This window comes from Moschus berezovskii, chromosome 1 (genome assembly GCF_049115385.1).
Source record: "Moschus berezovskii isolate FMDL1 chromosome 1, NW_MosBer_1.0, whole genome shotgun sequence".
Classification (NCBI taxonomy): Eukaryota; Metazoa; Chordata; class Mammalia; order Artiodactyla; family Moschidae; genus Moschus; species Moschus berezovskii.
In genome coordinates, this window is record NC_142460.1 from 94,193,597 (window position 1) to 94,206,785 (window position 13,189).

At 49.3% G+C, this 13,189-nt stretch overlaps 1 protein-coding gene across 1 annotated transcript in view; it reads left to right on the plus strand.

Moving 5' to 3' along the window:
* XXYLT1 (xyloside xylosyltransferase 1) overlaps positions 1-12,934 on the plus strand; it is a 182,748-nt gene extending 169,814 nt beyond the window's left edge. The window contains exon 4 of the mRNA XM_055407447.2: positions 9,602-12,934. Within this exon, the coding sequence (XP_055263422.2) occupies positions 9,602-9,998 (397 nt within the window). The 3' untranslated portion in view covers positions 9,999-12,934. The remainder of the gene's footprint in view (positions 1-9,601) is intronic.
* Positions 12,935-13,189: the final 255 nt, after the last annotated feature.

The window sequence follows — 13,189 nt, forward strand, 5'->3', positions numbered from 1 at the left end:
ATCCTTACCACACACGCCTCCGTAGGTTCTGCTCGGTGTCCCGGAAAACACCCAGCATGTGTTTTCCTGGCATCCTGGGCACTTCTCTCCCATGTCCCCTAGTGCCGCGGGGCTCTCGGGAGCAGTGAGCCACTTCTGAAGGTGACTCTATCTGGCTTAGTCTTCACCCTGATGAAAGCCCCTCCCTCATCGGACTTCTGGGAAAGGGCAGAATTGTGGAGCTGAGCTGAGGCCCCCTGAATGAGTCATGACCAGCCCAGCCTCCTGGTCACCTGATTGCACACCAGCTTTGAGTTACTCCCTAGCAGTGATATACAAGCCCCACTACTTGGAGGCCAGGGCCTCTTCCAGGGTCAGCATTAGGAAGGGCATTTTCCACAGCATAGTGGGCACCACTGAGTCATTTTACCATCTGGGGGTCTTCATGGCCTACCTTTATCATACCCGCATCTCATCACAGATGTGGATTCCTGAGCTCATGAGACCAACTTTTCTCCCTTGCCCTCTCTGTCCTCACACCAAGAGGGACCTGGCTCCCCACAGAGAAGACTCCCATGGCCCCAGCTCAGAGGGCTCAGGGTGCTCTCTCCCTGAACTGCCTTTCTGAATTGTTCCACCAACTTCATCAACATCCTCCTCTTTTAAATTTCAGCCATCTGATTTTACAGTCTCTTATTCCCTTGTTCATTCATTCTGTAATCCATTCATCCGCCCATTCATTTGAAACTTAACACTGTCATGTTCCAGGTGAGGTGCTGGGGGGAGGCAGTTTAGACTGGGTGGGGAACTAGGGGAGCCAGGAGAGACCGACAACCTAGAAAACAGGGAGCGTTGGTCCCAGAGACTCCCAAGGGGCCGACGGGCAGCTTCCATGGGGGTGAGAGTGGGGGTGAGGGCAGGACAGGTGGTCAGAGGGGAAGTACCTCAGCTCCCTGGCCCTGGTGGAGAGTGCCTTCTTTTCGTAAATTTTTTCAAAAAATTTTTGGCTGCACTGTGCAGCATGTAGGGTCTCAGTTCCCCAACCAGGGATCAAACTGTGCCCCCTGCACAAGGAGAGTAGAGTCTTAACCAGTGGACTGCCAGGGAAGTCCCAATGATGTGTTAATTTCTGCCGTACAGCAAAACGATTCAGTTATCATAGGGCCTTGTTGTTTATCCATTTCTACATGTAATAGTTTGCATTTGCTAATCCCAAACTCCCAATCCATCTCTCCCCTGCCCCTATTCCCCCTTGGCAACCACAAGTCTCTATGTTTGTTTCTGTTTTCATAGATAAGTTCATTTGTGTCATGTTTTAGATTGTACATATCAGTGGTATCATGGTATTTGTCTTTCTCTTTCTGACTTAGCATGATAATTTCCAGGTCCATTCATGTTGCAGCAAATGGTATTATTTCATTCTTTCTTATGGCTGAGTAGTATTCCATTGTATATGTGTACCACATCGTTATCCATTCATCTGCTGATGAACGTTTAGGTCATTTCCATGTCTTGGCTATTGTGAATAGTGCTGCTATGAACATAGGGGTGCATGTATCTGTTTGAATTATGGTTTTGTCTGGATATAAGGCCAGGAATGGGATTGCTGGAGCATATGACAACTCTCTTTTTAGTATGAACCTCCTTACTGTTTTCCATAGTGGCTGCACCAATTCACATTCCCATCAACAGTGTAGGAGGGTTCCCTTTTCCCCGTACCCTCTCTAGCATTTATTATATAGACTTTTTAATGATGGCCATTCTGCGTGGTGTGAGATGAGACCTCATTGTTGTTTTGATTTTCATTTTTCTAATAATTAGCAATGTTGAGCATCTTTTCATGGACCTATTGACTACCTGTATGTCTTCTTTGGGAAATGTCTATTTTGGTTTTCTGCCCCTTTTTCCCCCTTTTCTTTTCTTTGTTGTTGACTTGTATGATCTGTTTGTATATTTTAGAAATTAAGCCCTCTTTGGTTGTGTAGTTTGCAAATATTTTCTCCCAGTCCATTGGTTGTCTTTTCATTTTGTTTATGGTTTCCTTTGCTGCACAAAAGCTTGTAAGTTTGATTAGGTCCCATTTGTTTGCTTTTATTTCTGTTGCCTTGGGACCTGTGAAACACTGGTATGTCAGAGAATATTCTGCCTATGTTCTCTTCTAGGAGTTTTTTGGTGTCACGTCTTAAATCTTTAAACCATTTTGAGTTTATTTTTGTGTATGGTGTGAGAGTGTGCTCTAAATTCCTTGTTTTACATAGAACTCTCCAGTTTTCCCAACACTCCTTGTTGAAAAGATTGTCTTTCTTCCATTGTATATTTTTGCCTCCTTTGTCAAAGATTAACTGACCACAGATACGTGGGTTTATTTCTGGGCTCTCTATTCTGTTCCATTGATCCATATTTTTGTGCCAGTACTGTTGTGCTGTTTTGATTACTGTAGCTTTGTAGTGTTGTCTGAAGTCTAGAAGGATTATGCCTACTGCTTTGTTCTTTTTCCTTAGGATTGCTTTGGCAATTCTGTCTTTTATGTTTCCATATAAATTTTGGGATTATTTGTTCTGGTTCTAAAAACAAGTCATGAGTAATTTGATAAGAATTGCATTAAATCTGGAGCAGGGTGCCTTCTGGTTGCAAGGGGCACAGAAGGGGCACCAAGTGAATAGCTCAAGAGGGGCTTGAAGAACCCTGAGGCCACGGTGAGGCCACTGAAATTATTGAGGGTGCTCTGGGGATGGAGCAGAGAAGAGGGTGTGGATGTAAGCAGAGGTGACGAGCAAGGAGGTGAGGAGGCTACTAGACTGATGGTGCGGCTGCAGTGGGTGGTGGGAGCACAGCTCTGGAAGGGTGTGTCAGGGAGACAGTGTGCTTCCCTGGGGTCTGGGCAAGCAGCAGCAGGATCCGTCTCTATTTGGGGATGGAGCGGTTGAGATACTTAGTACTGTCTGGGGTGTCATTCTGTCCTGATCAGTGTATGTTCGAATGGAGGCAGAGAATGGGCAGTTATCAGTACGAAGGTCTAGAGGGCAACACTTCAGGAGAGAAGGCCTGGAGGCCCACTGAATTGGATGGGGTGAGGAGGCAGGCCGGGGGTACTCTGAGCCCCTGTCACAAGGGCTGGGGACGAGGGGCTGGAGTGTGCACAGTGGGCCAGCTGGTCTAGCTGGAGGTGGCTGTGGCTCCTTGGGGTTCTCATAGCAGACAGAGGGCCCCAGGCTGAGTTGGTACTGGCTGCTCAGGCCATTGTGTTGTGGACAGGTGACTGAGCTACTTCAAGGTCTTACATGTTTTCTTGCTTCTCTTCCTCCGTTCCCTAAATGTCAGAACTCTCCAGAATTCTGTCCTGCCTGCTTTGCACTGCGTTTGTGGCCTGCATCCAGCCCCCTGCTGGCTCCTGTTCAGGACTGAATGGTCACACCCCTCTGCGTCCTCCCAGGTTTGCCGTTGGTGGCTCTGCCATCCCTGTCATAGCCTAGGCCTGAGGCCTTCAGAGTTCCGTCTGACCGGCTGAACCCTCCAGTGTCTCTTCCCCCATTGTCTCTGCCCCAGTTCCTCCCCATGCAGCCCTCCAGGGCCCATCCAGTCGGCACATTGGTTTTCCAGGGCCATTTGTTAGATCTGCATGACAGTGAATCCCCAGTCCCACACACCAGCTCATAGCTCCAGGGCAGCAGGTGTGGGAGGAACCTGGGATGTCAAGACAGGCTGGGGAAGAGCGGGAAGGTCAGAGATGAGGATGGATGCTTTAGAGAGGTGCATCCACTCCGCCTGAGGGCACCGAGGCGGGGCCGGGGGGCCCTAGTGATGCTGTGTTGGGGGTGTCTCAGGCCCACTGACAGCCCCCCAGACTTCTCCCGAGCAAACGGCATTTGGAGGGCTGTCGTGCAGCACGGGTGTTCACACCCCATGATCCCAGTGCTCTGCCAGGTGTTAAGAGTCGCACAGAGGTGGGCAGGTCATAGGTGGCGCTGCTTTGGGGATGAGACAGTCATACCAGAAGCCCTAGAGCAGGAAGCCATGTCAAGAGAGAGACCTACAGACACCTGGCCAGGTGGATAAGGGCTGGTCCCTGGGGCACACCAAGAACCTGGGCAGGGAGGGCATCTGCCATCTGGGAGGAGCACCCACAGTGACAGCCAGGGTCACTCCTTAGGGGCCTGGCGCTGGTCAGGGTCTGGCATGTGTTTGCTCCTGGAGTCCAGGACTGCCCCAAGGGGCATCTCATCCCCATCCCCACATTATTGCTGAGCTGTCCAAGGCCCTGAGAAGCCCATGGTTCATGCAGCCGCTCCTCAGCCCAGGCCCCCGGGGTCCCATCTCAGGGGTGAGTGCCAGTCCCATAGAACCTCAGCTCAAGGCTGAGTGGCAGTGCCGCCGCTCTGAGGTCAGTCCTGCATGCCCCAGAACTGTCCCCTGTCACCTTGAAGGACAGGGGCTGGGTGAAACACTGGGCTGCTCCTGAGCATGGTCTTTCCTCTCAGAGGACTGGAAAATAGGGTCGCTTCCAAGTCAAACAAAAGCTGACTGCCCTGGGACATAAGCACAGGCATGAGGAAGGTATGACAGAGTTTCCTGATCCAGCCTTTGCTGTTTAGGCAGCGTGCTTCTCCCAGTGGAGGCTGGCCTCTTGTGTTCCTTAGAGACTTTGCCCTCAGCTCTAGGGCCACTTGGCGGTGGGGGTGGGGGGGGTGGGATGCGGGTGGGTGAGCCATGGTGAGATGTGCTGTGAGTGGGACCATCCTTGTGAATCCCCAACCTACAATGGAGCCTTCTTGGCCTAAGAACCTATGGCCTGAGCTCAGCCTGTCAGCACAGGCTTCTCGAACCTTCTGGGGGGGATGCTGTGCAGACTGTCTGGGCCTTGTGCGTGTCCCCATCTTTGCTTCTCCCCTCTTGGAAGTTAAAGTAGAAAACTGAGCCTTAGGAGGTGAGAAGGGCCAACCCAGGAGACAGCAAATCATGAAGAAACAGGGAGGCAGAAGGCTCTGTGATTTGGGGTGGCGGGAGGAGGAGAAAGGGACGACTCATGGCAACTGGGTTCTTTTCTGGAGAATGTGAGCTTCAGGCTCTTAGGCCAGGGTCTCTGGCTGACAGATTTGTTGGAGTGACCTCAGCAATGATTATCAGGGGAAAGACCCAAGGGAGGAGATGACTTAAAAGTTACTTCAAATACTCCTTCCCATAAAGATGAGTTTTCCTCACTACAGTTAGTCCACTAGCTTTTAATAGTCCTTTTTAGGATTATTAATTAGGATGTATGTGATGTAAAAATTTAGAAAATGCATCTCCCATAAACTCGAAGAACGTGCTTGAAGGTTCCTCATTTGTGCTTTCCCAGCAAGCCTCTTTGGCTTCTGGAAGGACTTGCTATTTACAACAGACCATCTGCCCCGGGGCTCATTTTACAGCTAGGATTATTTCTAAAGGGGAAGAAACCTTATTCCCTCCCTTGTGGGTCTCCAGGTAACCACAGGGGTGGGGACAAGCCTCCACACAGGCCCAAATGTAACAATTAGGCAGTGTAACACGGGTGGGTGTGGGCATGGTGGTTATCCTGAGAAACTTCTGGAAGCTTTCAGAACCCATCCCTTCATTCATAATGAGGTTTCCTGCAGCCTCAGCAGGTGCCACTGGCAGTGCCTGTGAATATATGTGGTCAGCCCAGGGCCTGTGAGGAAGGCAAGGGTCTGGGGGCCCTCCAATTCCCCCCACCCCCAGTCAATGAAGCACTAGCAGCTGCATCACCTGATGGCCTGGTCCCCGGCGCCTGTGGCCTTGGGGTGTGCTAGCCAAACTGAGAAATAAGATTGCAGTCCACGTGCTGCTCCTTGGACTATCAGCCCACGGTAGAATCCGAGGCACAGATGAAAAGGGACTTTGGAGACGAGAGGATCCAAGTCGGGGCCCTGCGCCAACAATAAGGGCCTCTGCTCCCCCTTGTTAACGTGAAGGCGGTGACGCCGCTGTACTCCTGGGAGAGGAGCAAAGTAGAGAACTGTCAGAGGGCTGTGCAGCCCCGGCATACTGCAGCAGGGAAGGAACTGGGGACCCCACCCTGTCAGGCCAGTCCCTGTGGTGGGATCAGACCCTTTCTGTGAGCGCTCATCACTCCACATCCCTGGATCACTGTCCACCCCCAGGCTGGGGCAGTTCCTCCACAAGAACCAGCTGCCGTAAGGGCCAGAGAGCTCCATCATTGCCCTAAACAGCTGCTCTGCTTTTCTGGGTTCATCTTGGGGTAGTATGAATGCTTTAAACAAGGGCAATAATTTTCTACTTAGAGGGCCACTGGTTCATTTTCAGGCTGTGTTTCTGCTTCCCACTCCCTGGGTGGCTTGTATTTTCAATTTCCTGTCCCTCCCTTGCTTCGTACATATCACAATGCTCTGATGTCCCAGACCTGGTTCTTTCTGGCTCTTTGTTAGGAAGTGCCTCTTTGTCTTGATTTAGCAGCAGTGCTAGGTGGCGTGTTCCCAAAGAGCCACTGGGATTATGGTCTCTGCTTGGAAAAACGTTCTGTCCATCTTTCCACCTCTGGCCCCACCCTCCTGAGCCAGCAGGTTCAGTGCCAGGTTACTCTGGTATAGACAGGAAGAATTGGGGAAGCTTCCCTGCTGAGGTTGGTAAGAGTGCCCCAGGGCTACTGCTGGTCCCTCTGCTTCCCAGCTTGCTTGAGAGTCGAAACCCTTCCGAAACTTAAAAACATCCAAGAACCCTCTCATGGATCCCTGTTCCTCACTCTCCCCAAAAATAGGCCTGGCAGCAGTGAATCCAGAGAAGCAGCAGGTTTTTTCTCAGCAGGAACAACTTTGCATCCTGACTTTGTTTCCCTGCCCCTGGTGCCAGGTGATACTGAAGGCCACAGAGCCTGAGATGCACTGACCTTTCCCTCGGTCCTGGTACAGCAGAGCCAGGACCATGCTGGGTGCTGAGGAAGCAGAGGCAATGGTGGTCACAGAGGTGACCCTCATGCTCACACCACCAGCCCGAGCCACGTTCCCCTGCCCTGTCCTCTGGGAGTGGAGGACAGAACTCTGGGGGAAGGACAGGGGACCAGTGAGCTTGATGGGGTATGAGGTGTCCAGGGGCTCCACAAGCACTGGCTCTGCCTCTCCACTGCCACCTTCTCCCTTCCTCCGGCTGTCTCCTCTCTGGGGGTAAATCTTACATCTTGGCAAGATAACATCCCTCCCCTTAAAAAAGACAGAGGGAGAGAAAAGCCCTATACCCAAGGTGACATGTAACTTATATTTGGAACCCAAATGTTTCAATGGATGACCAAACATCCTGGTTTGCCTGAGACTAGGACTCAGGGTTTCTTAGGACATGGACAGTTGGTCACCGTGCTTTTGAAAATGAAAAGGTATGTGACTATTCATTCAATTTACAATACTTTGATTTTCCTTACGATTTCTTCTTTGACCAATGGATTGTTTAAAGGTGTGCTGCTTAATTTCCAAATATTTAGAAATTTCCTCTAGTTTTATTTATTTCAAGTGCAATTCCATTTTGGTTAGGGAACATTCTTTATATGACTTTTAACCTTTTTCAATGTATTGAGACTTGTTTTGTCATCCATCATATGGTCTATTTTGGTGAATGCTCCATTTGCAGGAGGAAAGAATGTGTGTTCTGCTGTTGCTGGGTAGAGAGTTCCACAAATGTCAACTAGGTCAAGTTGCTTGATAGCTTTGTTCAGATCTTCCACATCCTTTGTCTTCTTGCTCTACCAGTTACTGAGAATGGGGGTAATAACATTTCCAGCTAGAATAGCAAAACAAACCCAAACTCTCTCCTGATTTGAAGGGTTCCTGAAATTAACCATTTGGAGGAAATATGGTAAAATGAACTCACAGTTCTCAAACTGCATTCTAACCTCGCTATGATACCATCACTGTGGGCTTTGGTGGCTAGAAAGATCTACCATCTCTGTTTGCTTTGGAAGCTTATTTTTGCCGATGTTGTTATCACCAAGCAGGCGCCAGAGCTCTGTTCCACTCACAGTTCAACTACGGTGAAATTCAGACAATGAACTTGTGTACTCCCCCTTGTAAGAAGTCCAAATGGAATGCTTTGCCCTGGCCAGAAGCAAAGTCTCGGCCCCTTTTGATATGTGAGACCTCAAGGAACTGTTCTCTATTCCCAGACTTGGAGAATTGTGTTGAACTGGAAAATGGATAAGGGAGGCCCACCCCAGGCCAGGCCTTTCCACTGCACTGTCCACTTCACCGCCCAGTTCCTCCCTGTGATTGGTCAGGGGAGCTGCTAAAAGGGAGGCCAGAGGGTGGCTTTGTCCTGATGCATTCCCCACCCTACAGACTCTAGGGAAGAGGCAAAGCTGGTAAAAGAAAGCAAGGTCCACTCCTGCTCTTGCCCACGACAGAGGACCTTCCGTCTCTCCTCCTTCCTCCAGGTTGCAGGTCTGGCTGCTCTGCCTGCATCTCTGTGGGTGTGGAGCCTGGGGCTCTCTGGTCCTTCCTGTCCCCACCTCATGCTGGAACTTGATATTAAAGAGACTGGAGAACTGAGTGGGTAGTGCTCTCACCCCATCACCCACAGAGAGCTTTCTGGGTCTGACTTCCCTTCTCCAGATGGAAGCATTTGGTCCCTTGGTTCTAATATCCCATGAGCTGTATACCTAGACTGGATGTTTAAATCTGCCTAGAGAGAGACTAAGATTGAGCCATGCTGCTCTCTAAAATTGCCATAATTCTACCTGGCTGTCCTGGGCTTCCCAGGTGGCTCAGTGGTAAAGAATCCGCCAGCAATGCAGGAGATGTGGGTTTGATCCCTGAGTTGTGAAGATCCCCTGGAGGAGGAAATGAACACCCACTCCAGTATTCTTGCCTGGGAAAAATCCCATGGACAGAGGAGCCTGGTGGGCTACAGTCCATGGGGTCACAGTCGGACACAAATGAGCGGCTAAACAACCACCACCTGGCTATCCCACAGCTGCTTTCACTCTGGCTCATGCAAGTGCCCTGAGCTGTTTCAGAAATGCTAGGTGTGGGGTCTTAATAAAGAGGTTTGTTCTAAAGCAGACAATGATTTTGATTCAGCCTGTGTTTAGCTCTGTCTCTACCTGATCACCATTCAGAGTTGCTCCTCCAGTGCTCTCTCTTCTCTCATTTTCACAATCACAGACACAAACGGGTGGAAGGTTCCACCTAGATTGCTGCTGTCCTCAGAAGTGGACGCTGGGACAGGAGGCCTGGGTTGAGTCCCAGCCTGTGCTGCTTGCTGGTTGCATGACTTTGGGGCAGTCCCTGACCTCTCTGTGCAGCAGGAGGTGACGTATTGTCTCTGGGAGCACCTGTCTCTAGGGTGCAGTGCCTGGTGCTCCCTAAGCCTGTACGGATGTAATGGATGGAGACAATGGCGTCATCACAGGCTGGTGGGAAGAACACTGAGGCTGGTACTCGGGAGACCACTTGGCCCGGCTCTACCTCCTACTGGGGGTGTGAGGCAGATTCTGAACCTCAGACTGTCTCAGGTCTGGTGGCTGTAAAACTGCAGTAACAGTGGACCCTCCCTCTGGGGTGTTTGTAAAGACCCAGGGAAATGAGCTCACAGACTGTTTCTCACACACACATCAGGCTAAATCTGTTCTCTTCCCCCTCCCTAGGCACACGTTCTGGCAGTTCCGCCATGATAACCCCCAGACGCGGGTCGGGAGCCCTCCCCCCGAGGGGCTCCCAGGCTTCAACAGCGGGGTGATGCTGCTCAACCTGGAGGCCATGCGCCAGTCCCCGCTGTACGACCGCCTGCTGGAGCCGGCGCAGGTGCAGCAGCTGGCCGACAAGTACCACTTCCGGGGCCACCTCGGGGACCAGGATTTCTTCACCATGATTGGCATGGAGCACCCCGAGCTCTTCCACGTGCTGGACTGTACCTGGAACCGGCAGCTTTGCACCTGGTGGAGGGATCACGGCTACAGCGACGTCTTCGATGCCTACTTCCGGTGCGAGGGCCACGTCAAGATCTACCACGGCAACTGCAACACCCCGATCCCCGAGGCCTAGGCCCCGCCCCGCCCGCCGTGCCCTCGGGCTCAGAATCTGGGCGCCTCTCGGGCAGGCCCGGGACAGCATTTGGACTCCTATAGGGACACTGCAGGACGTCCTTGTGATCAGGTGCTGCGGCTCTCCCACCCAGGGGTGCTGTCTGAGGCCGCCCGGGGATGCCTGGCCTGCACCCCACTGGCGCTCTGGACCTTTTGCCTTCAGGAGCCAGACGTTGTGAAGAACACACACACAAACCTCTTCTGGTGGGCTAGGAAGCAAGCGTTCGAAAAGAAGGAAGAAAACAAAACGGTGCCCCTTGCCTTCAGTCCCCAAAGGCTGGAAATCCTTTTAGGAACTGGGCTTTCATAGACCAAATATAAATTTACTTTAAATCGACAGGTGAGACAGAACAAACAGCACTGCTGTAGCTCCTAGTGAGCTTTAAATGCATGAGCCAGGGTTTTAAAGACCAACCCAGAGTTTAAGCATCCAAAGGAATGCTAGCCTTCCGCACATGCATTTGGGAGGCTGTGGGTTATTCTCACAATGCTCCTGGCGCCTGGTGCAGGTGTAAAGGTCACCACCAACTGTGGCCACATAAGAAACCTGGTCTCATTGAGCCTTCACAGCGTTCATCTCCCAACTGCATCACAGAACCTCATTATCCCTTAATCATCCAAGCCAGCTCCAGGTGACCAGACTCTGCTCAGAGATGAAATCTGCCATCAAGATTTGTGATTGGCCAGCCCCAACGACAGGATTGTCTGGATTGGGAAGACTCATTCCAAAGAGGAGCCAGCCCAGCAGTACCTGAATGTAACCTTGCAACTTGGCAGGGATGTCACTCTTAGACTTACAAGCCTTCTAACCTTTTATTCAGAAGAATCATCCTCATGACTTTATTGCACCAGATGAGACCCCATACCTTAGAAGAAAATGAGGCTGTCATTTCTTGATTTCTGCTTTCTGAGTTCTCCTATAAGTGAGCTCTAAACATGAAGCCCATTGTGGTCCATTCTGTACAATTCAGCTGAGGTCCTTGGAGAAGAAATGTTGGCTTTTCATCTTATATCAGTTTCATTTACTATCTTTTTTTTTTCTACCATGAGTGAGAATAGTTAATAAATAATCTTTGAGAACACAGTGATTTATGCTGTTTGCTCTCTGATCAGTTTCCTGAAGGACCTGAATCAAGAGTGTGATCAGTGTCATTCAGAGTATCCCTCCCCACATGACTGTCTAAGTGTGCTTACAGTTGGTCTCTAGGGCCTACAGGGGAGAGTGTCTGAAGAAGGTTGCACTGGACTCAAAACAGAAGCATTTCATTCTAGGTATTGGCAGACCCGTCTGCTTCTGGGAGCAAAACTGCCCCCCATCAGTTCTCATCTGCTTACCCCTAAGTATCCGGCTACATCGTCCCCTGATGAAATGGCGCACATGTCTCTCCTAACTCTCAGCTCTGACAGAACAGGACTGTTCTGTTAGGTACTTGACTTCCTAGTTATAGCCACCAAATATTGAATGCCTGCTCTGTGCCAAGCATTGTATTATGTATGTGATCACACACACTAAGATTCAAGAAGGTAATTCAGATTCTAAAATTTATTGTAAGAAAATAACAGGAGATGTGGACAGAGTCGTTGTTTATTACAACCCTTTTTATAATAGAAAAAAATTGGCAGTAACAATGCTGAATAGCAGAGTGGATAAGTAATGTGTGTTATAGCTGTATAATGGAATACTTTAGGCATTACAAATTTTTTTTGAAAAATAATGCCTTGAAAAATGCTTATAATATGCTATTAAGAATGCAAAATATAAAATTATATGTATTAATGATCCTAATTTTATTTTTTAAATTACATATATGGTATGTAAATATATTGAGACAGAGCCTGTTCTCTGTGTTTCATTAGTTCAATACCTAAAAAAATCATGTTTCAAACACATTAAAAAACAATTATTTTAATGGGGAAAACTGAATGAAACACTGGAGCATTTTAGACTCACAATAGCAAAGTATTTTTCCTGCAGTAGTTTCAGTAATTAAAATGTTTCTATAGCTTGAGTGGACTTTATCATTGCAAGGAAAAAGCAATAAACTGATCAAAATGGGCACAAGCCAAACAAAATCTTGTTTACCTTTGTGATTACCTACGCAGGAGCTTCCCCCTTCTCTGTCTTGAATAACCTGAATCTTACAACTCCATGGTGAACAGCAAAATAACAACAGGAAACCCAGCCAGAACAACAAAGCCATCATGTGCTCCTGAGTTTTTCCGTGAGCAACTTTTTGACAAATCCTGGAAGGCTTGTTCCTGACTGGGATCCTGTTAGAAGCAAGGCAACCCACCCCAGTATTCTTGCCTGGGAAATCCCATGGACAGAGGAACCTGGCGGGCCACAGTCCCAGGGATCACAAAAGAGTTGGACACGACTTAGCGACTAAATAACAACAGATGATCAGTGCAGCGCAAAAACAACTGTGCTGTTTAATTTGCCTTGCAAGTGGAGCATAGGCCTGCAGGTATGATTGGAACTGAAGTCCAAAAAGGGAACCTTTCTGGGCAGTAGGATTAAGATGCTTTTTAATCTTCTTCTGTACTTACTTGTATATTTTCCATAGTGAGACAAACAGTGAAGGCTGTAAAATTGTAGCCACACACCTTCCCTCCAATTACAGGCAAGCATCATCCTGACCACCTTACAGTTCACTGTTGACTCTGGTTACTGTCATCCACAAGAAAACAATCCTGGGTAAACAGGCTCTGGGTTTTCTACTTTCCCTATGGATGCCCTAGTTCTCCAAATAAAAAAACCTAATAATAGCATCTCCAGACTCTGCTTTCACTTCTGATAATGTCATCTTTTGTGTGTACATAAACGACAATGGCCTTTGGGAGACTTGCGGGCTTATTAAAGAGATTTATTTTTGCATGTGTCAGAACCAAACTACAGCATCCCCCTTTCCATAACATCTCATCAAGGTACAGTGTGCATGCTGGTGCAGGGGGGCTCACTGGCTTAGGGGGCAAGTGCAGCTGGGTTTGGCACCTGCTTTAACCATCATCAGACCTGATCTCAGCATGAAGACCCAAGGTTGGGCTGAACATGGAGTCTGGCAGGGCAAGCAGAGATTTCCGAGCAAGCAAGGTAGTACCATAGAGAGAACTTCTCTCCTGAAACAGGCCTGGCTGTGAGCCCACGTT